The sequence below is a fragment of the Entelurus aequoreus genome, linkage group LG15, assembly GCF_033978785.1.
Source record: "Entelurus aequoreus isolate RoL-2023_Sb linkage group LG15, RoL_Eaeq_v1.1, whole genome shotgun sequence".
Taxonomy (NCBI): domain Eukaryota; kingdom Metazoa; phylum Chordata; class Actinopteri; order Syngnathiformes; family Syngnathidae; genus Entelurus; species Entelurus aequoreus.
Window position 1 is genome coordinate 47,908,612 of NC_084745.1, and position 22,895 is coordinate 47,931,506.

Below are 22,895 nucleotides of genomic sequence, written 5' to 3' on the forward strand. Positions count from 1 at the left end.
GCACTGCACATCATATTTCCGGCTACAGTTTCGATGTCAAATGTTTAGACAATTCGCCCCGCGGGTCGTATTTTTCCATGGTCTGGTACATATTGTACTTGCAGCTTTTATATAAAACTGTTGAGAGAATTTTTGATGCAATTTTTCCATAATAATAAAATTGTTTAAATACACTTTAACATTGATCCAACACACTGTAGTGAACAAATACATTGAGACAGAAGACATCTTTCAGTCAGTAATACACACATTCAGGAAGTCTTTCAAGCAGGTCACTGGTCTATTCCAACAAGGAGGATAGAATAGGGTAGACTTTAATGTCATTGTACTGGAGGTGCAACGCAAGTGCAACACGCCTCTTTCACCATTCACAAGGCTCTGTCAGGTTCCCCGTGATTGGCAAAAAGCCCATTTTCAGCTAGCAGCTCATTTATGTTTAAGATTTTGGATTGGAAAAATGTATCGATTTGTAACAGTACAAAAAAGCAGAAGCGAGATAAGCCTACACTTCATATCAGAAACTGCAGAATACCTTTCAGTCCAGTTTAATTAAAACCATTTTATACAAGATATATAAGTAGGGGCTCCTTGGCCTGGGGACCCTGATCTACAGTATTTGCTCGCTTGAAGAGCTGCTCTCAACTAGTTGGGTGTGTGACCAGTTTATGTAGCTCTGCTGTTGTGTTTTTGTGTTACATAAGAGTGTATACAAGTGTTTATGAGTGTGTGTGAAAGGTTATTAACAGCGTGTGGAGGGTTTATAAAAAACAAAAATGCATACAATATTCATAAAAAAAATCATAAAATAAAAAACTTCCTTACCTCACAGAAATTAACCTACCACAGGGGAGGGGGACCTAACTCTTGCAATATTCGAGGGAACACTGTACTTTGAATTACATGGTAGTCTCGTGACCACCACATGACACCTACCACATGTTTCATTTTACGTCAAACAAGGACTTAATGGGTTCAATTCTAATTAAATTTGAGGACATTTCCGGGTTCTCACTATGGGTTCTTATTGGCTAAAAGCTGCTTGTCAGGTCAAAAGCCTGTAACTTTGAATTAAATGAATACATTCTGTTTTCATTTCATTCAATGTTACAGGCTTTGAATTAATTAATTTTTAAAAGTTCACATTTTAATTAGAATGTTAAGATATACGAGAAATACATGTTTATTGCATTTTAAAGGGTATTCTTGCAATATTATTATGCATTACCCTAGTGGTTGATTTGCTCTCAAAATAATGTTGACAATAATATTGTTTATCGGCAATAATTTTAGGTCAATATATCGTTGTGCAAAATGTTGTAATCGGCCCAGGTCTATGCTTGCTACTGAATAGCTTTAACGATTTTACATACGAAAAGTACTTCCTGAGTCCTGGCAAAGGCAAAAAACTTTGAACAAACTGAAATAGGCTCTGATCTCTTATTAGTCAGTGGACGGTACTATTATTGGCTCTAATTTTGTTTCCACAAACATAGCTTTAGCAGTAGGGGTGGCAGTACCTAAATTACCTGGGTGAACCAGCTTTGTGGTACAACATATCCGTACTTAATTTTCAAACCTATCCTGGATAAGAATACATCCTGCTTACGAGCTCTGAATGGTCTCCTGCTTGCCCCACTATGGACTGGACAATATTATGTCAGACCCACTCGACATCCATTGCTTTCGGTCTCCCCTAGAGGGGGGGGGGTTACCCACATATGCGGTCCTCTCCAAGGTTTCTCATAGTCATTCACATTGACGTCCCACTGGGGTGAGTTTTCCTTGCCCGTATGTGGGCTCTGTACCGAGGATGTCGTTGTGGCTTGTACAGCCCTTTGAGACACTTGTGATTTAGGGCTATATAAATAAACATTGATTGATTGATTGATTGATTGACTCTCACTATTATGTTAGATCCACTTTGGACTAGACTCTCACAATGTTATGCTAGATCCCCTCAACGTCCATTGCACCCCACATCTGTGGTCCCCTCCAAGGTTTCTCATTGTTATCCCATTGGGTTGAGTTTTTTCTTGCCCTGATGTGGGATCTGAGCCGAGGATGTCTTTGTGGCTCGTGCAGCCCTTTGAGACACTCGTGATTTAGGGCTATATAAATAAACATTGATTGATTGATTGATTGATTGCTTTTTATAACAGGCCTCCGAGATGTTCCGCTGTTTGTTTGTGTTTCATATCCCCGTCTTGTTGCTGGGAATGTCTTTTAACACGTGTGTTTGTGAAATGTTCTCTGGAGGAGGAAATATCGTGTCTTTCTGCACAACCACAAAAAGCATTCATAGGAAGGAATGTTGACAGTTTTGTCATACTTTGTGATCTCTACTGGGAGTCATAACATCTCGATCTCAGTGCAGTTACTGTGAAACAAAAGCACAGCTTGGCGTTGTTGACAAGGACCGAGTGTCATCTTCAGGGTGTTTCCTCTTGGATTGTATTTCTAAATGACATCTCATCTATTCCCTTACTATGACACAGCAGCGAACTTTTCAATAGAATCTTGTAAAGAGCATTCTGTTGTGCTCTTTTTCCAAATGCCTGCGGTGTAACCAGTAGTTTGACCAGTGCAGCGGAAAGAGGATGACTAACAGGTACTGAGGATGGAAAGAATGACAAACACTACCATGCCATTATGGCTTAAAGACTCAATGAGTCTAAGGAAGCTTTCTCCCACTCACTGTACATGTTAGCATTAGCTCCTAGATGAGAGCCACTTGCCAGAGTGATGTTGTGCAATACAACCATTTGTTATTATAGCAAAGCAGCACTAACTGTTTTTGCAATGACTCAGGGTACGAGTTTGTGAAAATGCTGTATTTATTTCAACAAAACACACAATGTTTACAAAATACATAGGTTAGCTCAGTCAAGTGCAATTACCCTCATTGTGTAATTATTTTGGGTAAAGTGTAAAAATGAAATACATTTATTGATGAATTAATGTTAAGATATGTTATAAATAGGGCTGTCAAATGCTTATAATTAATCACATTTTGTCTGTAGTTTATTGCACATCCCTAATGTGGATTGTTACAATCATGCCTTGATTGTCAAACAATTTTGGCAATGGAACCTCTGATTGTTTTACCCGAATAAATGCCTCTGATATTCTGCACATTCTGTGTTGTACAAGTTAATCCTATTCATATTTGTGCAAGAGAATGTCTTAAACTTCTTTAGTTTGTAATAAAGTGTATTATTTCTAGGCGATCTGCCTGCTAAACACTTTGGTGCTATCAACCAGAACATGTTAGAAGGGAATATACACTATTTCAGCCCGCCAGAAAAAGTATCTCTTTTTTTATAATCCTCAATTGATGTACTAGCAGGTACAAATAGACAGGTATGAATATCACATATTATTTTAATTAGCACACCTCCTTTACAGTCAAAGCATGATCGTAACAATCCACATTTTGGGTTGTTAAATCCGTTAAACTGGTATCTAAATACTGAGGTGAGACCTGTCCTGCCTTTGTCGAGGTGGAAGGGTTCTTCTATCCAGATGGCATTTTCCGGTGATGGATGGAAATGGCTTTGGTCTTGACGGGAGAGTGAACCGCCTGGGCTTTGGAGCTTGGCTTTCTATTCAATGTACCCTGATTGTTTATTTCTGCTTGCTATTTCTTTCCGCTTGTGGCTCAACGTCAACTGGAACGCAGCTGCATTTTCCCAGGCTACGTGATGGACCAAGGATCGCACCAGGGTGCGTTCACGTTAGTCGCGTGTCAAAAGAAATCTTGCCTTTAAAGGAAATTCTTGTTAGCTCGTTATCGTGTTAACTTTGACAGCCTTCGTTATAAGTTACAATACTAACAACGCAAAGGTATGATGGTATTAAATGTATGAACGTGTATCAACCTACATTGAATTGTTTTCAGCATAGCCAGTGGTGTGTCCAGACTTTTTTTCAGGGTGATACGCGGGGAGCACTTAGTTCTGCAGGGGTGGCACCCATAAAACTGTCAGTCTACCCCAAGGGCAGCTGTAGCTAATATAGTAGCTTACCACTACCAAGTATGGAATGAATCTTCTTGTAAGACAATTGCTGACATTAAATGTTATGCGCCCTAAAGCATTGAGCTTTGTATTTTGCCAACATGGTAGTATTATACGATAGGGCATCTTTTCTGTCACTTTGGGGAAAAATACTTATGGGCTTAAAGAGGAAGATGTCACTACAAAGTAACTTGGACAACGATGTACAGAACAGGGGAGATTTAGTTCATTTTTTTATTTAAGCGATAATTTTTTCTTGACACAACCTCTCCATCATCCAGCTGTTAATTTCTGGTGATTGTTTAAAAGAGAATAAATACCTTACAGAATGTGTTACCTTAATTCAAAAGTAATGTTTGTATAATATTTACGATCTAACTCTGCCGAGAATCGAACCCACGCCATGTGGCATGAAAGGTAGATGCGTAGACCATTACGCTACCAGACTACTGCTTTGATAAAAATAACACTTAGAATATATACATTACAGGCCAAAAGTTTGGACACACCTTCTCATTTCAACGTGATTTCTTTATTTTCATGACTATTTACCTTGTAAATTGTCACTGTAGGCATCTAAACTATGAATGAACACATGTGGAGTTATGTACAGTACTTAATAATAACTTGTTTTATATTCTAGTTTCTTCAAAATAGCCACCCTTTGCTCTGATTACTTTTTCGCACACTCTTGGCATTCTCTCGATGAGCTTCAAGAGGTAGTCACCTGAAATGGTTTTCACTTCACAGGTGTGCTTGAAGCTCATATACAGAATGCCAAGAGTTTGCAAAGCAGTAATCAGAGCAAAAGGTGGCTATTTTGAAGAAACTAGAATATAAAACATGTTTTCAGTTATTTACCCTTTTTTTCTTAAGTACATAACTCCACATGTGTTCATTCATAGTTTTGATGCCTTCAGTGACAATCTACAATGTAAATAGTCATGAAAATAAAGACAACGCATTGAATGAGGAGAAGGTACAGTATGTCCAAACTTTTGACCTGTACTGTATATAGTTTTGTTTCAATTTTGTGCTATTCATACTGTTCATGAGGCGGTAAACGTCTTGGATTAAATTTGATACCATGCATCGGTATTCTTTGATTCTACTGGCACTTAAAAAAAAAAATTCTTTATTTTCTATCCGGATTCCAGACAGACCACAACTCTCAAAATCCCAGATTTGTGTGTTGTCGAATCTCCTCGCTAAATCTTATCCAGGGACCGAATCGGTCACGTGGTACAACGAGGCTCGCTTCACGCGCTTAGCCGAAACGCCCCCTCCATTACTCGAAACACGCCTCGAAGCCTCCACACATCACGTCACATCACTAGATCAAGCACATTACCGCCACTCGCAGGATATGTGTGGACAGAATACCGGCCTCTGACTTACTACGCTACGTTCGTATGCTTCAAATCGTTCCACCTATAAGCGGGGTAGCACCTTGGGTGGCCTATCGGATTCTAGTGGTGGCACCGTAGGCCACCCCCTGGACATGCCACTGAGCGTCATGTTGACTTTTCGGGCTGCAGCCCTCACCAGAAAGTGTTTGGACACCCTCGGGTTACCCTATGCTTACAAAGACTCAGTCAATCTCTCAACATTCCATCTCCTTCAATGTCCGTAATCTAAGAAGTAGAGATGTTTGCTCCCTAACTGCGATTTCCTAAATCTGATGATCTTTTCCCTAGCCTAACTACTGAGTTTCTCTGGAACGAGTATTTTACATAATCTCTAATATCAATGTAGCAACAGCTAAATGAATGTTTCATGGGAGTCGCGGCATGTTAGAGGTTTTGTGCCCTACACTGGAATGCGCTCCTCAAGTTAGTGTTGTGACAAGTTCTGTGTGCACTTCACATGGTAAACGTGCTTGTGTCTGGTTCCTCTGATCCAGACTGTGATTGGTTTTGATTGCGAGTGGTGAGCGCGATCTCTACCGCTGGCTCGCCGGCCTCTCGTTCGGGGTGCTGCCCGAGTTGCTGACCGAGACGCTTGGCAGCTTTGAGGATGTGTCCCCTGAAGGAGGAACCGAGGAATGCGTAGAGGAGCGGGTTAATGCAGGCGTGGGTCAGCGCCAGGCTCTCGGTCACTTGGAGGGCGTGATCTAAGCCCTTACTGACCTCACAGTCGGTCACTAGCATGTAGATTATGTCCAGCGCTCTGCATAGTTTTACCACATTGTAAGGAAGCTGAGTCAGCAGAAAGACGGCCACCACCGCTAACAGCACCCGCAGGGCCCGCCACTTCCGCTCCCTCTGCATGCCCGCCACTCGGCCCAGGGCACGGCCCAACAAGCAGTAGCAGACCACCATAACCAGGAAAGGCAGCACAAACCTGAGGCCAACCTCCAGCAGCTCCAGGGTAGCTTTGGCGGGTCGAGCCATGCTGTGCGGGTACACAGCCGTACAGTATATCCTGTGATGGGAGTGCTTGACGGTGGAGAAGACCAACTCGGGGAGACCAAGGAAGCTAGCCACTGCCCACAGCGCCAAGCACACCACGAGCCACTTTCTCCGTACGCGGGGGCCCCTAGTGGCCCTCCCTGCCGTGCTCTGGGCTACGGCCCTGTAGCGGTCCACGCTGATGCAGGCCAGCAGAAGCATGCCACAGCTGAAGTTGGTGCTGTAGAGGAAGGAGGTGAGCTTGCATGCAGCTGAGCCCAACCTCCAGCCGTGCACGGCGTCAGCCGCCCAGAACGGCAGTGTGACGAGCAGGAGCAGGTCCGAGATGGCCAGGTTAAGGATGCACACGTCTGTCAAGGTGCGCAGTCGCGAGCGTGACGCGTAGACCGCCACAACCAGAGCGTTCCCCGCCAGGCCCACCACCAGTGCCAGCGAGTAGATGGCCGGGAGGAAGACACTGGCGAACGAACGCACAGTCTCCTTGTCGCAGACCGAGTGTTCATAGCTGTAGTCGTAGCTGACGTTGAGGCTGGAGTCCTCGTCGTCATGGTAATAGTAGTCCTCCATCTTGCTGTGTGGGCAAAAAGAGGCAAGGTTGTTGTTCAGTGGAATCTCTGCTGCATGGCTTCCCTAATAGCCTAATCCTTGTCTGTCCGCACCATGCGTGGACCTGAACACATCAATGACTCCAACTTTGTAACTCCGTCTGTAGTTTCTCCTCTTCCTCTCCCCCAAAAAAAGACTAGTACAGTATTTTGTTAGTTTAGTTTAGTTTTCGCTGCTCTGCAACGTAAAGCAATGAAACTACCATCTTGTGTCGACAATCATGCACTTTCTTATATAACTAAAACAGATGGAACGTTGCAAAGTAGCTCAAGTATTTTCACTGCGGCCGCATACTTAAGGCTGGAAGAACTGAGGGCATTTATTATTTTTGTAAATAGTATCTCACTACTTGGAAAACTTCGTTTTAATAAACAAGCCTGAAATAACACATAATACCTTTATTCCTTCATCACCATTAAAAATGCATAAAAACGACATAAACAATCGTTTTATGAGGGCAACAAACCTAGCAGGGTGACTCAGTACAACCACAATAATGTTTTGAGTAAAGAACGGCTGAGGTGATTATCATTATCTCAGTGTGGCTATGAACAATGTCTAAGAGGGACATTAACTCTGTAGGGAAAAACAACAAGATGGTATAATGTCAAAAAAATACAATCTAAAAATTGTGCTGAAGTTTAGTTAATTTTATGTTATCAGTTCCAAAGTTCTTACCTCTTTAGTCTGCTGCTGTTAATTCAAATGTTTCAGCGCTTGTTGTGTCTGCCCAGCAGAGTTGTCGGCAAAGAACATCCACTCCTCCCCCTCTCTCTCCATGCACTACACGCACCTCCCATTCACCACCGAGCTTTGCATACACGTGCAAATGTGTTTGTGTGCCTTTCTAAAGCCAGTCTCTTCCAGCCTGCTGCCATCCATTTATTACTCTTTCAATTCTTGAGAAACTCTAGAGCAGACCTGGGCAAATTAAGGCCCGGGGGCCGCATGCGGCCCGTTGAGCTTTCCCATCTGGCCCGCCGGACATTCCCAAATAATTTTTTTAGATCTTTAAGATGGAAACTGTAGCTGCCATTATGCAGTCATGTTTTCAAATGACCGTAAGTCTTTAACTATGCAAAGTATTTCAATGGTTGGAATCTGCGCTTATGGATGATATACTAGTTACTATGGTAATAAAGTTAGTTACTATGGTCATTTAATTAGTTACTATGATCATCTACGTCACAGCAGCTCAGACGAGGCACCAAGCAGTGTGGGCGGGAAGACTTTCCACAGACGCGGAAGGAGATTTTCACAACACAGTTCTAAAGCTTAGTGATATATAGAATGGAATAGAATAGAATAGAAAGTACTTTATTGATCCCTGGGGGAAATTCAGCAAATATCAGATATATCAAATTGTAGGTGGGTTCATTCTGTACCCTTTGCGTTGATATTTCACTGTTTGTTGCGTTTCACTTGATTGTAAAATATGTCGATCAAAAGGGGGTGTGACGTTCATATTTTGTCAATATTCAGTGTTTTATCGTTAATAGAAAATGTAAAAATTCCATTACGTTTTTAGGGCGGTCCGTCATAACGTTTTTAAGCATTCAATCAGACATTATTGTGAGGTTTTGTATTAGTGTTCCTAAAAATAGATATACCGGCCCCCAGACACATTTTTTTCCCTAAATGTGGCCCCTGAGTCAAAATAATTGCCCAGGCCTGCTCTAGAGCCATCTATCATCATGCAGTTGTTTTTGTCTGCTCTTTTAAGCATCACCTTACACTTTGCAACGGTGCACACGAGACACTCCAACTTTTACTCGCAGTAAAATAAGTAATTAGAACTTCCATCCATCCATTTTCTACCGCTTCTGGAATTAGAACTTAATACATTAAATTACAGGGCGATGTGCCCTCATTATAATGTTCTATACATACAATACATCCGACACTGATTGTTATCACTCCGGTACTCTTGTCTTGTTCTGTATATTGTACAGTATTTTGTATATTGTACAGGATTACTTATTATTTTTATTGTATAGTAGTCTATTTATTTTAATTCTTAGTTTTATCGTTATTACTTCTTGTGTAATTTATTTTTTATCCCATATTTGTTCCCACTACCGCACCTTAAGTTGGAGTCCTTAATCTCGTTATATGCAAATATAATGACAATAAAGTCCATTCTATTCTATTTTATTATTTTCTAATATTAACAAGTATGCAGTACAGTATATGGGACAGTGGCACAGCATGCTGAGTAAAACAGGTATATATAAATGATAAATAATGATAAATGGGTTATACTTGTATAGCGCTTTTCTACCTTCAAGGTACTCAAAGCGCTTTGACAGTATTTCCACATTTACCCATTCACACACACATTCACACTGATGGCGGGAGCTGCCATGCAAGGCGCTAACCAGCAGCCATCGGAGGCAAAGGGTGAAGTGTCTTGCCCAAGGACACAACGGACGTGACTAGGAAGGTAGAAGGTGGGAATTGAACCCCAGTAACCAGCAACACTCCGATTGCTGGCACAGCCACTCTACCAACTTCGCCACGCCGAATAGAATAATAAAGTAACAATAGAAAATAGGTCTAAAAATACTATTGAAAAAATATATTAGGCAAGAGACACATTTTTGCACATTGTCAGTTTAAAAATGTACATATACGCAGCATACACATTTTAAAATGATGATCCCAGTGAGGCACGATAGATTTTTTTTAAACAATATACTCCAAAAATTAACTTTTATTCCATTTTGTTCCAACTTTGTTCGAGTACAAAGTGATTTTGTAAAACATTTTCTTGTAATATTACTTTATTTTCAAAATTCCAATTGACATCTTTTTCTTGTAAAACGATACATTGTATTTTTCACAAAAAACATTTATTTCGCTGTCGTGAAATTACATCTTTTCAGTCATTACTATCACAACTATATTCTCATTAGTGTAATTGAACTAATTATGACATATTCCCCTGTCTTTGTTGTTGTTTTGTTATGCCTTAATGGGGCCAGAAGTTTTGAAATCAAACTAATGAGGCATGGCAGAGATATTTACAAAACTATCCTGCCTTCTTAAAAATTTGCTCCAAATGTAACATTTGGAATTTGGGACTTCGGTAACATATTCTTTCTTGGTCACGCCAGGGAATGTTGCCATATATGGTAGAGGTTAACCCGACGAGCTTTGCCCGTGACCACCATTTGTAATCAGTTGTAGCTCAAAGTTGTAGTCAGTAAATTCCTTAATTTTCTTTGTCCTCTTGTTGTGGGGCAGACTGGCTGGTACATGCACGTGCATCCCTGCTGTTGCCATTTTCTAATAACGTAGCGTATATTTCTCACTCAAATCTGTCAGTAGACTTGATATGGAAGCGCTAAAAACTACAACATGGCTGACGGGAAGAAGATGCGGTGGAAGGTGAGCATGGCCTGAAGGAGGTTTTCAGCACGTAAATAAGACCGGTCAGAAAACGGTTTGAAGATGGTCTGTTTCAACAAGATCAAAGCACCACCATTACATGTTATGTAGACCACAAGGAAGTGTTTAAATGGAAGGAAACAAATCCTTATATGACCACTTTAAAGTTCCTCAGAACAAAAGGCTTGGGCTATTGGTTTTCAAACATTTTCCAACGTGGGCCACACACAAATAAAACTAAGAATGCGGTGGACGGTTATTCTTCACCGTTAAATTGCATTGAAAAACCAGTCAGTGTTTTAAAGCCTAAATTTCAATCTTTTGTTTCATAGGTGACAACATAGGTGTTTCAAATTGCTCTTCTACTTTTTCTCTTCTTTTTAATGTTTCGATGGAAGCCCTCTTTGTTTTTTTTATTGATCCCCTCCGAGGGGCGTGGATTAGAGACCAGCGTGTAATGACCTCAACACAGAGAGAGGTGCATCACACATTCCAGGCCAGCTGCATAAAAGAAGATTCCGAAAATAAACAAAAAAAAGGGAAACTATCTATGAAGAGTGTGCTTGCCAAAATGCTGGAAGACACGCGACTGGGAGGGTTTTCTTTCCATTCCAGTGGTGCTGGAACATGTTTGGACTTGACAGCTTGTATTATGAAACTTAAGTAAGAGCAGAAGCCAACAAGCCTCAGGTCTAATGGGCTTTCCTTGAAGCGCACACGTCTCTGCTCTTCTGGCAGCACCTCAAGTCAAAGTGTTGTCACACTTGGGCAGGCCACCCTCCTTTGCAGTTAAAACAGCATTGACTCTTCTGGGAAGACATAAGTTATTCAATCTGTCAATGTCGTGACTAAAACAGTGGACATTATGACAGTGTCCTTCTGTCGTTATTGCACACGTATGTCTGGCCTCCACATTTCCCCGTTGCCAGCATGGAAATAAAAACAGGAAGCCTGACTTTTTTTCCCCTCACTGTGACTCAGTAGAGGACTTCTGAGGCCTGGTATTGGCAAGGTAGCCACAACAGACCAACATAAAAGAGGACTTCCAGCGGGGTAAAAATGCCTGCGTCAAAGTGCTTCGTCACTCGTTTATTTGTGTAATTTTCAGTCTCTCCAGGATGTTGCTATTGCGCCAATTCAACCGAGCCCCACAAATTAGGTGCGGCCCTGCAATTTTGTCCAATCTTCGTAATTTCCCCGCTTGTAACCGCAAATAATGTATGAATTTGCCTCTGGATTTCATTATTGATTATATAAATTGTATATAAACTGTTGATTTTACAGTAAAATCTTAACATTTACAAAATGTTACTGTAAAATATTTTTTATTTTTCAACATGTTACGAAAAAGCTGGCAGCTTAGTTGCCAGAATTTTTGTGTTAAATTGACATTGGTTTTTACAACATTATATTGTTAATGGAAAAACAGTACAAGTTATTTTTTTATATTTTTTTAATCTGGCAACTTTCCAGTTACAGTAATACACTGTTAAAAACAACAATCGTAGATTTTACAGTCAAAAACTGGCAGCTCTGTCAACAGAATTTTAACGCAAATAACAGTACCGTATTTTTCGGACTACTAGTCGCTCCGGAGTATAAATCGCACCGGCCGAAAATGCATAATAAAGAAGGAAAAAAACATATATATGTCGCACTGGAGTATAAGACGCATTTTTTGGGGAAATGTATTTGATAAAAGACAACACCAAGAATAGACATTTGAAAGGCAATTTAAAATAAATAAAGAATAATGAACAACAGGCTGAATAAGTGTACGTTATATGAGGCATAAATAACCAACTGAGAACGTGCCTGGTATGTTAACGTAACATATTATGGTAAGAGTCATTGAAATAACTATAACATATAGAACATGCTATACGTTTACCAAACAATCTGTCACTCCTAATCGCTAAATCCCATGAAATCTTATACGTCTAGTCTCTTACGTGAATGAGCTAAATACTATTATTTGATATTTTACGGTAATGTGTTAATAATTTCACACATAAGTCGCTCCTGAGTATAAGTCGCACCCCCGGCCAAACTATGAAAAACACTGCGACTTATAGTCGGAAAAATACGGTATTTTTTTTCAATTTCCATAATATGCTGTAAAGAACAACATCAAAGTTATTGTAATTTTTGTTAATTTGATGGGTAGTTTGCTAAAGTTAAGTATTTTTATTTATTTTTATTTAGACAAAAACATGTTTGGAAAGTATGATAATATACTGCAATATTTGTTGCAATATTGGATACTATTGAAGTTTAAAAGGTATGCAATTTCAAGCAGTACATATATTTTTTCTGTCAAAATGAAAAAAATCTATGACATATAGTGAGAAAATATTAAGTACTTTATTGACACATTTCCAGGTGTTTGCGGGCCAGATCTGGGCCATGGGCCTTGAGTTTGACACCTGTGGTGTAGGGCTGTATATACAGTTTAATTTCGATAGTAATATCCTTTAAGAATATTTGTATTGTTTACTCGTTGTCAGCAAAAATATTTTTTCTTTTCTTTTCTGTGATTTTAGTATTTTCCTTTTAATACACACAATTTTTCTTTTGTTAACATTTCTTCATTAATTACTTTTTCTTTAGCAAACTTCCATATTATAATTAAGTAGAGAAAATCACAAAACTTCATTGGAACGTTCTCCCATAATTTTAATGCAACAAACACCTAAAAAAATGTGTGCATTCCATTGCAATTTTTAGGAAGAACTTCTGCAAATGCATGCATCTCAAAAAAGGCCTATGACATCCTGATATATTGCTGTCAATATTTTTAAAAACATTAAATTTAAGATGCAGATGAAGTTTATTTTGTTGAAATCTTTGTCGGAACTCTCATGTCGAATGCAAAGAAGAAAGATAAAATTGTTTAATTCTATCAACAGAATCAAAAGAAGCTATGGTGCAAGACCCCCCTATCACATGGAGCTGGCTAATAAACCCTACTAATTACAAAAGGGGACAGGTGTAAGGAATCAGCGCTCCCACAGGAAGTAGCAAACAAGTGATGAAGGAGCACTGAAAAGGGGAACAAACGCAGGAAGAATACAACAGAAAATCAAAACAGACAACCGAGATCATGACAATCCTGTGCTTCTTGGGGTGATTACAAACACTGATTACCAATTCATAAAATCACAAATGGATTGAATGTTATTGAAATAAGTAATCCTTAAAACATTGCAACTCTTTGAAAATGCTGCCGTTAAGATTTTAGGCCGCGACAATCACAAAAAAAGCCAGTAAAATCCTGCAGGGACTGAATATTGCAGTGTTCACCGCCCTGGTGACTCAGTGTAACATGTCAGGAAATCTTTCTGCCCTGCTTGACTTCCCACACGGAGACACGGGTCACATGGCGGTCAGAGTCGCTCAAAAAGTGCTTGTGTCACCCTCACAGGTGCAGGACATGCGCGATGCAAAGTGGCCATTGTCATGTGCACTACCACCACAACCAGCACCGCCACCAGGTCAGTGGACACGTTGTCACAGTGCTGTAATGGACCCTTATGTGAACTCAAATTTGCAAGCTCACGCCCAAATGCTTTGGCATTGTTTAACACGAGTATAAGTCATAGGTACCCTTTAACTTGGAAACACCTACTCAGTGGCCTAGTGGTTAGATTGTCCGCCCTGAGATCGGTAGGTTGTGAGTTCAAACCCCGGCCAAGTCATACCAAAGATTATAAAAATGGGACCCGTTACCTCCCTGCTTGGCACTCAGCATCAAGGGTTGGAATTGGGGGTTAAATCACCAAAAATGATTCCGGGGCGCGGCACTGCTGCTGCCTACTGCTCCCCTCACCTCCCAGGGGGTTATCAAGGGGATCGGTCAAATGCAGAGGACAAATTTCACCACACCTAGTGTGTGTGTGACAATCATTGGTACTTTAACTTTTAACTTTAAATAGCTGTAAGTTATCTGTTTGTTTTATTAATCTGTTTTTAATACATAATGCTCACAAATAAATGTGATCAGGCTCTCAAAAGTATAAAAAACGAGGTAGAAAACAGAAAATAATTGATTGAGACATTTTTAATTTTACACATTAGCAGGGATAAACATTTGTTTTTCCTCATCCACTTATGATTTACTGTTGATGTTAAATTATTTTACAGTTGTGGACCTTGGCAAGGGAGCAAGGGTCATGTTTATTTGGCTCTCGGCGGTTAAAATTCGTTGCAGGGTGTGTGCAATTATCAACTAGCCACTCCCAAGATATACGTCTCCTTTTCTCATAATGTAACACCTTGTTTCTGTTTGTAGACATGGCCAACACAGTATGATCCTGGTGCCTTTGGACACTGCTGGTGTCAAGCTGGTCAGGCCACTCACTGTCTTCGGACAGGACGGTATGTCTATTAACATCTTTGCTCTACACTATTTGGTAGGGATGTTCCTATCAGGGTCATTATGTTGCCGATTTCAGATACCGATCATCCATGAATGACATCGGCCGATACCGATCACATGTATTAACAGTACATTTTTACATTTATTCGCGGTGAGTGCTGTTGTCAGTTTAACAATATCAACACAATATATAAAGTACTTCCTTATTCTCTTTTATTACATACAATTGTTTGAGCAAAACAAAGTCAATAGTAAGCAAAAACTACCGCATTTTCCGAACTATAAGGCGCACTTAAAATCCTTTTTTTCCCCCTCAAAACTCGACAGTGCGCCTTATAACCCGGTGCGCCTCATGTAAGGAATAATTCTGTTTTTTCTTACCGACCTCAAAGCAATTTTATTTGGTACACGGTGTAATGATAAGTGTGATCAGTAGATGGCAGTATTTATTGACTGCAATATGATGGCAGTCGCGCACAAGAAATACATGTAGACTGCAACATGACTCAAGTAAACAACACCAAAATGTTATATGTTCCATTGAAAATATAGAACATTACACAGGGCACTCAAAAATCCATCAAAATGGTTTAGTACGGCTTTGGTAAGCTATGAAGCTGCACCGCTTGATGGATTGTACTGTGCTTCAACATACGAGTATTATGGCGTGTGTATAAGGTAAGACATATTATCTGGCGTTTTGTTTCGCAATATTATGCAAAAGCAACTTTTCTTACTCTCTGGTACCTGCTGATCTGTATTTGAGATCTGCATAAGTCCTGAAAATGTGCGTGCATCCGCCATTGTAGTCCGTGCCGACCCCGTAGTCGATAAGCTTCTTCTTTTTCTCTATCTACTTGTCATGGGACACTCATCCTCCGCTGTTGCCATTTCTAATATAAAGTAGTGTAAAGTTCTTACTTGTATCTGCCATGAAAGCGTTAAAACATATCGGTGTAGTGGGTTTACATTATTCACCCAAGGAACTTTAGTTATTAGAGAGTTTCTGGTCGGACGGTTTTTCACGGGACACAATTCCGGCGGATGAGGAGAAGCTGCTCCGTTATTGATTGAAGTAAAGTCTGAATGTCATTAAAACAGTTAACTCCATCTTTTGACACTTCTTCCACTCCCGTCCTGGCACGCTACACCGCTAAAACAAAGATGACGGGGAGAAGACGCTGTCGAAGGTGAGCCACGTAAATAAGACCGCCCACAAAACGGCGCATCCTGAAGCGACGATCAGAAAGCAGCTTGAAAATGATCTGTAAAACATCATCTATGCAACATTTTGACCATAGAACCACCATTACATGTTATGTAGACCACAAGGAAGTCTTTTACATTTAGAAAAAAATAAATGATAATATGACTCCTTTAATGCGCCCTATAATCCGGTGCACCTTATGGTCTGGAAAATACGGTACTCATAAGTTTAGGAACCACTGTATATTGAATCAAGTAATACAGACACTTCTAAAATGCAGAACTAGCGCGGACACAGACGCAGCAAAACACAGGCGTAGACAAGAAGCCATGCTAACTGCTCAGCTAGCTAGAATATGAAGTAGTGAAACAACAAAAGAATTAGTGCTTTGTACAGTTGAACAAAGTCTACAGCAGAGAGTAACCAGCTAAGAAGAGGAAATTAGTAAGTAGATCAAAAAATCAGGAGAGACGATAATATCCACAGTGTGATAATACTGTCAGCCATAACTAACAATGTATGCACTAAGTATGTTTTGTTAAGTCCTATGTGTCAAAGTCAAGGCCCGTGGGCCAGATCCGGCCCGGAATGAATTATCTATGGCCCCCGGGATGGTATTTAATTAGTATTAGAACCGGCCCGCAGGCCACAGCCGCCGGCTGCTGTTTTGCACGCACCAATACTCCATCAGTGTTGGCGCTAGGAATTTCCAAAATGGGGTCCCAGGGACCCCGTCAAGTCATAAAAATTGGGTCCCACTTTTTTGTAACTCTTTTGAAAACAAATGATAAATGTATGCATTATCCCGTTATATCTCACATTCTATTTTGTGTTTTGGAAAAAGGTTGTCATAAACGTTACTTCATTCATTAAAAAAATATATAACAAAAGAAAACAAATTTTTATGCATATGTATTTATTCACTTATAAACATTCATTCCCTTTCTTCTTTCATTCATGAATCTAAACTTTACCACAGCCGGTATTTTTTTCTATAGTTTTATTTATATTTTCAGAATATGTTTGTTCTATTTTTGGCCAAAGTAAGACAAAGAAAACAATCTAAAGTTGTCTTTATTATTTAGTTTTAATGCCATGATTTGAATAGTCCGGCCCGCATGTGAAGTGAAGTGAATTATATTTATATAGCGCTTTTCTCTAGTGACTCAAAGTGCTTTTACATAGTGAAACCCAATATCTAAATTACATTTAAACCAGTGTGGGTGGCACTGGGAGCAGGTGGGTAAAGTGTCTTGCCCAAGGACACAACGACAGTGACTAGGATGGAAGCGGGGATTGAACCTGGAACCCTCAAGTTGCTGGCACGGCCACTCTACCAACCGAGCTATACCGTACAGATTTTCTTTTTAATATTTTCAGAATGTGTTTGTTCTATTTTTGGCCAAAGTAAGACAAACAAAACAATCTGAAGTTGTCTTTATTTTTTAGTTTTAATGCCATGATTTGAATAGTCCGGCCCGCGTGTGTACAGATTTTCCTCCATGTGGCCCCAGAGCTAAAATGAGTTTGACACCCCTGTGTTAAATGAATGTTTGTTTGCTCAGATGCCATCCATGGTGGACACTTTGAGGTTCACTTTGAAAACGTGCGAGTCCCCGCCTCAAACATAATTCTGGGTAACCTAGAATAAATTCCATCTTTCTTTCCTTTGTAAGACACAATACGAGACGTGTGTGTTGTTTTCCAGGCGAGGGCCGAGGTTTTGAGATAGCTCAAGCTCGTCTGGGAGCGGGTCGGCTGCATCACTGCATGAGAGCTGTGGGTATGGCCGAGCTGGCGCTGGAGCTGCTGTGCCAGCGCGCCGCCTCCAGGAGAACTTTTGGCAAGAAACTGTACCAACATGTAGGCCCCTAAACTTTTTATTCTCCGCTCATTGCTGCTGTGGGGCCCCTCGTGGACAGCTAGTGATACGCAACTTGCTGTGTTGCAGGAGGTGGTGGCTCACTGGATAGCGGAGTGCCGCCTCATGATCGAGCAGAGCCGCCTGCTGACGCTTAGTGCTGCACACGCTCTCGACACGCTGGGAGGACGTGCCGCTCGCAAACAGGTAAGACTATGCTGTTCTAGTTTTGTCTATGGAGTTCTTGCTGAGTGAAGCGATGCATGCAGATAGCGATGGTAAAGGTGGCAGCAGCCAGGATGGCGTGCAAAGTGCTGGACTGTGCGATACAAGTGCACGGAGGCGCGGGTGTGTCTGGAGACTTCCCCCTGGCTCACTTGTGAGTTTTTGGTGACCTCGTGGCACTTTCATAACAAAAACTTAACGTTTTTACTTTGCAGGTACGCCTATGCTAGGACTTTACGCATCGCTGATGGACCGGATGAGGTGCACCTGTCCACCATCGCTGGTCTGGAACTGAGGGATCAACTGGCCAAAGCTAAACTGTGACATTATCACGGTAAGCTTCTTATTGTTTTTGCAATCCTACAACACAGCAATATGCCTAATTAGAAATGACTAGGGATTTTCCGATCAAGGTTTTCTGCTGCCGATTCCGATCATCCATGAGTGAGATCAGCCGGTACCAATACCGATCACATGTATGAACTGGACATTTATTTATGCTAAGTGCAATTGGCAGTTTAACAATGTCAGCACAATATCTAAACTAGGTCATTATTCTATTGTATTACATGCAATTGTTTGAGGAAAACCTAAGTCAATTGTACACAACAACTAAGCAAAAGCTACTACCTGCTACTCATCCTACCTCTATGGTTTTTAAGTCCTCCTGTGTCCAAGGAATTATTCCCTGAGTTTGTAAACATTAACATAAACAACAACAAATGGTTTTGAGTAGAGATAAATGCATTAAAATGTACCGTATTTTTCGGAGTATAAGTCGCTCCGGAGTATAAGTCGCACCGGCCGAAAATGCATAATAAAGAAGGAAAAAAACATATATACGTCGCACTGGAGTATAAGTCGCATTTTTGGGGGAAATTTATTTGATAAAACCCAACACCAAGAATAGACATTTGAAAGGCAATTTAAAATAAATAAAGAATAGTGAACAACAGGCTGAATAAGTACGTTATATGAGGCATAAATAACCAACTGAGAACGTGCCTGGTATGTTAACGTAACCTTATGGTAAGAGTCATTCAAATAACTATAACATATAGAATTGCTATACGTTTACCAAACAATCTGTCACTCCTAATCGCTAAATCCCATGAAATCTTATACGTCTAGTCTCTTACGTGAATGAGCTAAATAATATTATTTGATATTTTACGCTAATGTGTTAATAATTTCACACATAAGTCGCTCCTGAGTATAAGTCGCACCCCCGGCCAAACTATGAAAAAAACTGCGACTTATAGTCCGAAAAATACGGTAATATCGGAAATTATCTGTATCGGTTTCAAAATTATCGATATCGGTTTCAAAAAGTAAAATGTATGACTTTTTAAAACGACGCTGTGTAAACGGATTTAGGGAGAAGTACAGAGCGCCAATAAACCTTATAGGCACTGCCTTTGCGTGCCGGCCTAGTCACATAATATTTACAGCTTTTCACACACACAAGTGAATGCATTGCATACTTGGTCAACAGCCATACAGCTCACACTGAGGGTGACCGTATAAGCAACTTTAACACTGTTACAAATATGCGCCACACTGTGAACCCACACCAAACAAGAATGACAAACACATTTCGGGAGAACATCCGCACCGTAACACAACATAAACACAACAGAACAAATACCCAGAACCCCCTGCAGCACTAACTCTTTCGGGACGCTACAATAAACAAACCCGCAACCCCCCGACCCCAACCCCGCCCACCTCAACCTCCTCATGCTCTCACAGGGAGAGCATGTCCCAAATTCCAAGCTGCTGTTTTGAGGCATGTTAAAAAAAATAATGCACTTTGTGACTTCAATAATAAATATGGCAGTGCCATGTTGGCATTTTTTTCCATAACTTGAGTTGATTTATTTTGGAAAACCTTGTTACATTGTTTAATGCATCCAGCCGGTCATCACAACAAAATTAGGCATAATACTGTGTTAATTCCACGACTGTATATATCGGTATCGGTTGATATCGGAATCGGTAATTAAGAGTTGGACAATATCGGATACCGGCAAAAAAGCCATTATCGGACATCCCTAGTTTTGAGACAATGAAAATATCCTTATGATTACTCTCGTATCGATCATTATCATCATCATCAACACTAAATATCGACACCTCCAATGAATAGATCTATCCACCCTCTTACATGTGTACTGACTGTGACAGTACTGACAAATTAACAGTTGTCATATTATCCTCTCTTTAGACTCTTATTAATCAACTTATACTAAACAAAAATATAAACGCGACGCTTTTGTTTTGCTCCCATTTTTAATGACTTGATCTCAAAAATGTGAAACCATTACTATATACACAAAAGACATCCATCCCATCCGTCCATTTTCTACCGCTTGTCCCTTCCGGGCTCGCGTAGGGTGCTGGATCCTATCTCTGCTGCTTGTACACCCTGGACAAGGGCCAGGGTGTATCGCAGGGCCAACACAGATAGACAGACAACATTCACACTCACATTCACACACTAGGGCCAATTTAGTGTTGCCAATCAACCTATCCCCAGGTGCATGTCTTTGGAGGTGGGAGGAAGCAGGAGTATCCGGGGAGAACATGCAAACTCCACACAGAAAGATCCCGAGCCCAGGATCGAACCCAGGACCTTCGTATTGTGAGGCACACGTACTAACCCCTATACCACCGTGCTGCCCTACGCAAAATCTAAATCTGTGTTAGTGAGCACTTTTTCAGCTTCCAGGAATTGTGTACAGATCCCTGCAACATGGTGCTGTGCATTGTCATGCTGCAACATGAGGTGATGGTTTCGGGTGAATGGCACAACAATGGGCCTCAGGATCTTGTCACGGTATATCTGTGCATTCAAAATGCCATCAATAAAATGCACTTGTGTTGCTCATACCATAACCCCACCCCCAACATGGGCCACTCGGTTCACAACGTTGACATCAGCAAACCGCTCTCCCACACGATGCCACACACAGTCTGCCATCTGCCCTAAACAGCCAAAACCGGGATTTACCCATGAAGAGAACACCTCTCCAGACGCCAGACGCCATCAATGTTAGCATTTGCCCACTCAAGCCAGTACGACGACAAACTGCACTCAGGTCGAGACCCCGAATAGGACGACAAGCATGCAGATGAGCTTCCCTGAGACAGTCTCCCACAGTTTATGCAGAAATGCTTTGGTTTTGCAAACCAATCGTTGCAGCAGCTTTCCGGGTGGCTGGTCTCAGACGATCATGGAGGTGCACCTGCTGGGTGTGGGGGTCTTGGGCTGGTGTGGTTACACGTGGTCTGCGGTTGTGAGGCCGGTTGGATGTACTGCCAAATTCTCTGAAAAGCCTTTGGAGACGGCTTACGGTAAATAAATGAACATTAATTTCACGGGCAACATCTCTTGTGGACATTCCTGCAGTCAGCATGCCAACTGCACGCTCCCGCAAAACTTCTGACATCTGTGGCATTGTGCTGTGTGATAAAACTGCACATTTCAGAGTGGCCTTTTATCGTGGGCACCCTAAGACACACCTGTGCAATAATCATTCTGTTTAATCAGCATCTTGATATGCCACACCTGTGAGGTAGGATGTATTATCTTGGCAAAGAAGTAATGCTCACTAACACAGATTTAGACAGATTTTTTAACAATATTTGAGAGGAATAGGTTTGTTGTGTATGTAGTAAAAGTTTTAGATCTTTTAGTTCAACTCATGAAAAATGGGAGCAAAAACAAAATGTACGTTTTTATATTTTTGTTCAGTGTATTAGTTTTGTGTTAATATCTGCTTACTTTCTTCTGTAACATGGTTCCATCTACACGTCTTAAACTTTACTAAGCACTCATTTCTTGGTTTTGTTTCAAGCTAGGTTAGCTTAGCTACTAGCATGCCTGCTCCTGGCTTTCTCTTGGTTTGTAACAGGTTTAGCCTCGTCCTCCAGTGATAATAATACTTGATAATGATACTTAAGATACTAAGAAATGCAGTTTATTTGCCGTAATAGAGGTGGTTATTAATGGCTTGAGGGGCAGCTCCACACTGTGTATGGAGACAAATAATTAGCTGCTTGTCAGCCAGAGAGGATCGGCTTTAAAAGGCATTGCTGGTTACTGGGGTTCAATCCCCACCTTCTACCATCCTAGTCACGTCCGTTGTGTCCTTGGGCAAGACACTTCACCCTTGCTCCTGATGGCTGCTGGTTAGCGCCTTGCATGGCAGCTCCCGCCATCAGTGTGTGAATGTGTGTGTGAATGGGTGAATGTGGAAATACTGTCAAAGCGCTTTGAGTACCTTGAAGGTAGAAAAGCGCTATACAAGTATAACCCATTTATCATTTATCATTTATTAATCGCCAATGGCAGTTTACATACTTTTTCACGAAAATCGTCCAATACCGATATGTGCCTGACCACAGTCTTTGTCTTATTCAGTGTCAGGGAGTGTCCTTCTTGGACTTTTTTGTAAGATCCGTGCATGGAGCTCAATTTGAAGCAAGATTTATTTGCGCAATTCTTAGCCGCCGTGGAGCTCAATTTCCTGGATAGCAATCTAAAAGGTTTTAAAAAGGGACGTCAAACGAGTAACAACTTTATTTCTTTGAGGAATTTTTGTTGGCAGATGGAGAGTCTTTTTGAGATTAACTTGTCGCTATGTCGTGTGACTATGTGACAGCACTTTCAAATATCTGTCACACAGGGAAAAAAAACAAAGTTAAAGAGTGTTGGTGGAAGAAGAAGAAGACGTCCATATTGACGTTTTAACTCACCTGTCATTTATGATTGGCGTGTCTTCCTTCTTCAGGTCTT

General features: G+C 40.9%; 2 protein-coding genes across 6 annotated transcripts in view; one reads left to right on the forward strand and one right to left on the reverse strand.

The window, feature by feature from the left end:
* Window positions 1–22,895, forward strand: part of nphp3 (nephronophthisis 3) — a 136,061-nt gene that overhangs the window by 108,669 nt on the left and 4,497 nt on the right. For all 5 annotated transcript variants that reach the window (XM_062021676.1, XM_062021674.1, XM_062021673.1 and 2 more), the window contains 7 exons: window positions 13,848–13,917; window positions 14,715–14,800; window positions 17,574–17,645; window positions 17,717–17,871; window positions 17,960–18,076; window positions 18,139–18,248; window positions 18,310–18,428. In XM_062021676.1, the coding sequence (XP_061877660.1) occupies window positions 13,848–13,917; window positions 14,715–14,800; window positions 17,574–17,645; window positions 17,717–17,871; window positions 17,960–18,076; window positions 18,139–18,248; window positions 18,310–18,418 (719 nt within the window). In that variant the 3' untranslated portion in view covers window positions 18,419–18,428. The remainder of the gene's footprint in view (window positions 1–13,847; window positions 13,918–14,714; window positions 14,801–17,573; window positions 17,646–17,716; window positions 17,872–17,959; window positions 18,077–18,138; window positions 18,249–18,309; window positions 18,429–22,895) is intronic.
* ackr4b (atypical chemokine receptor 4b) lies at window positions 2,388–7,772 on the reverse strand. The gene is made up of 2 exons (XM_062021677.1): window positions 7,712–7,772; window positions 2,388–6,998 (listed from the first exon to the last, which is right to left on the reverse strand). The coding sequence occupies exon 2, from the start codon at window positions 6,992–6,994 to the stop codon at window positions 5,879–5,881; it is 1,116 nt and encodes a 371-aa protein (XP_061877661.1). The 5' UTR covers window positions 6,995–6,998; window positions 7,712–7,772; the 3' UTR covers window positions 2,388–5,878.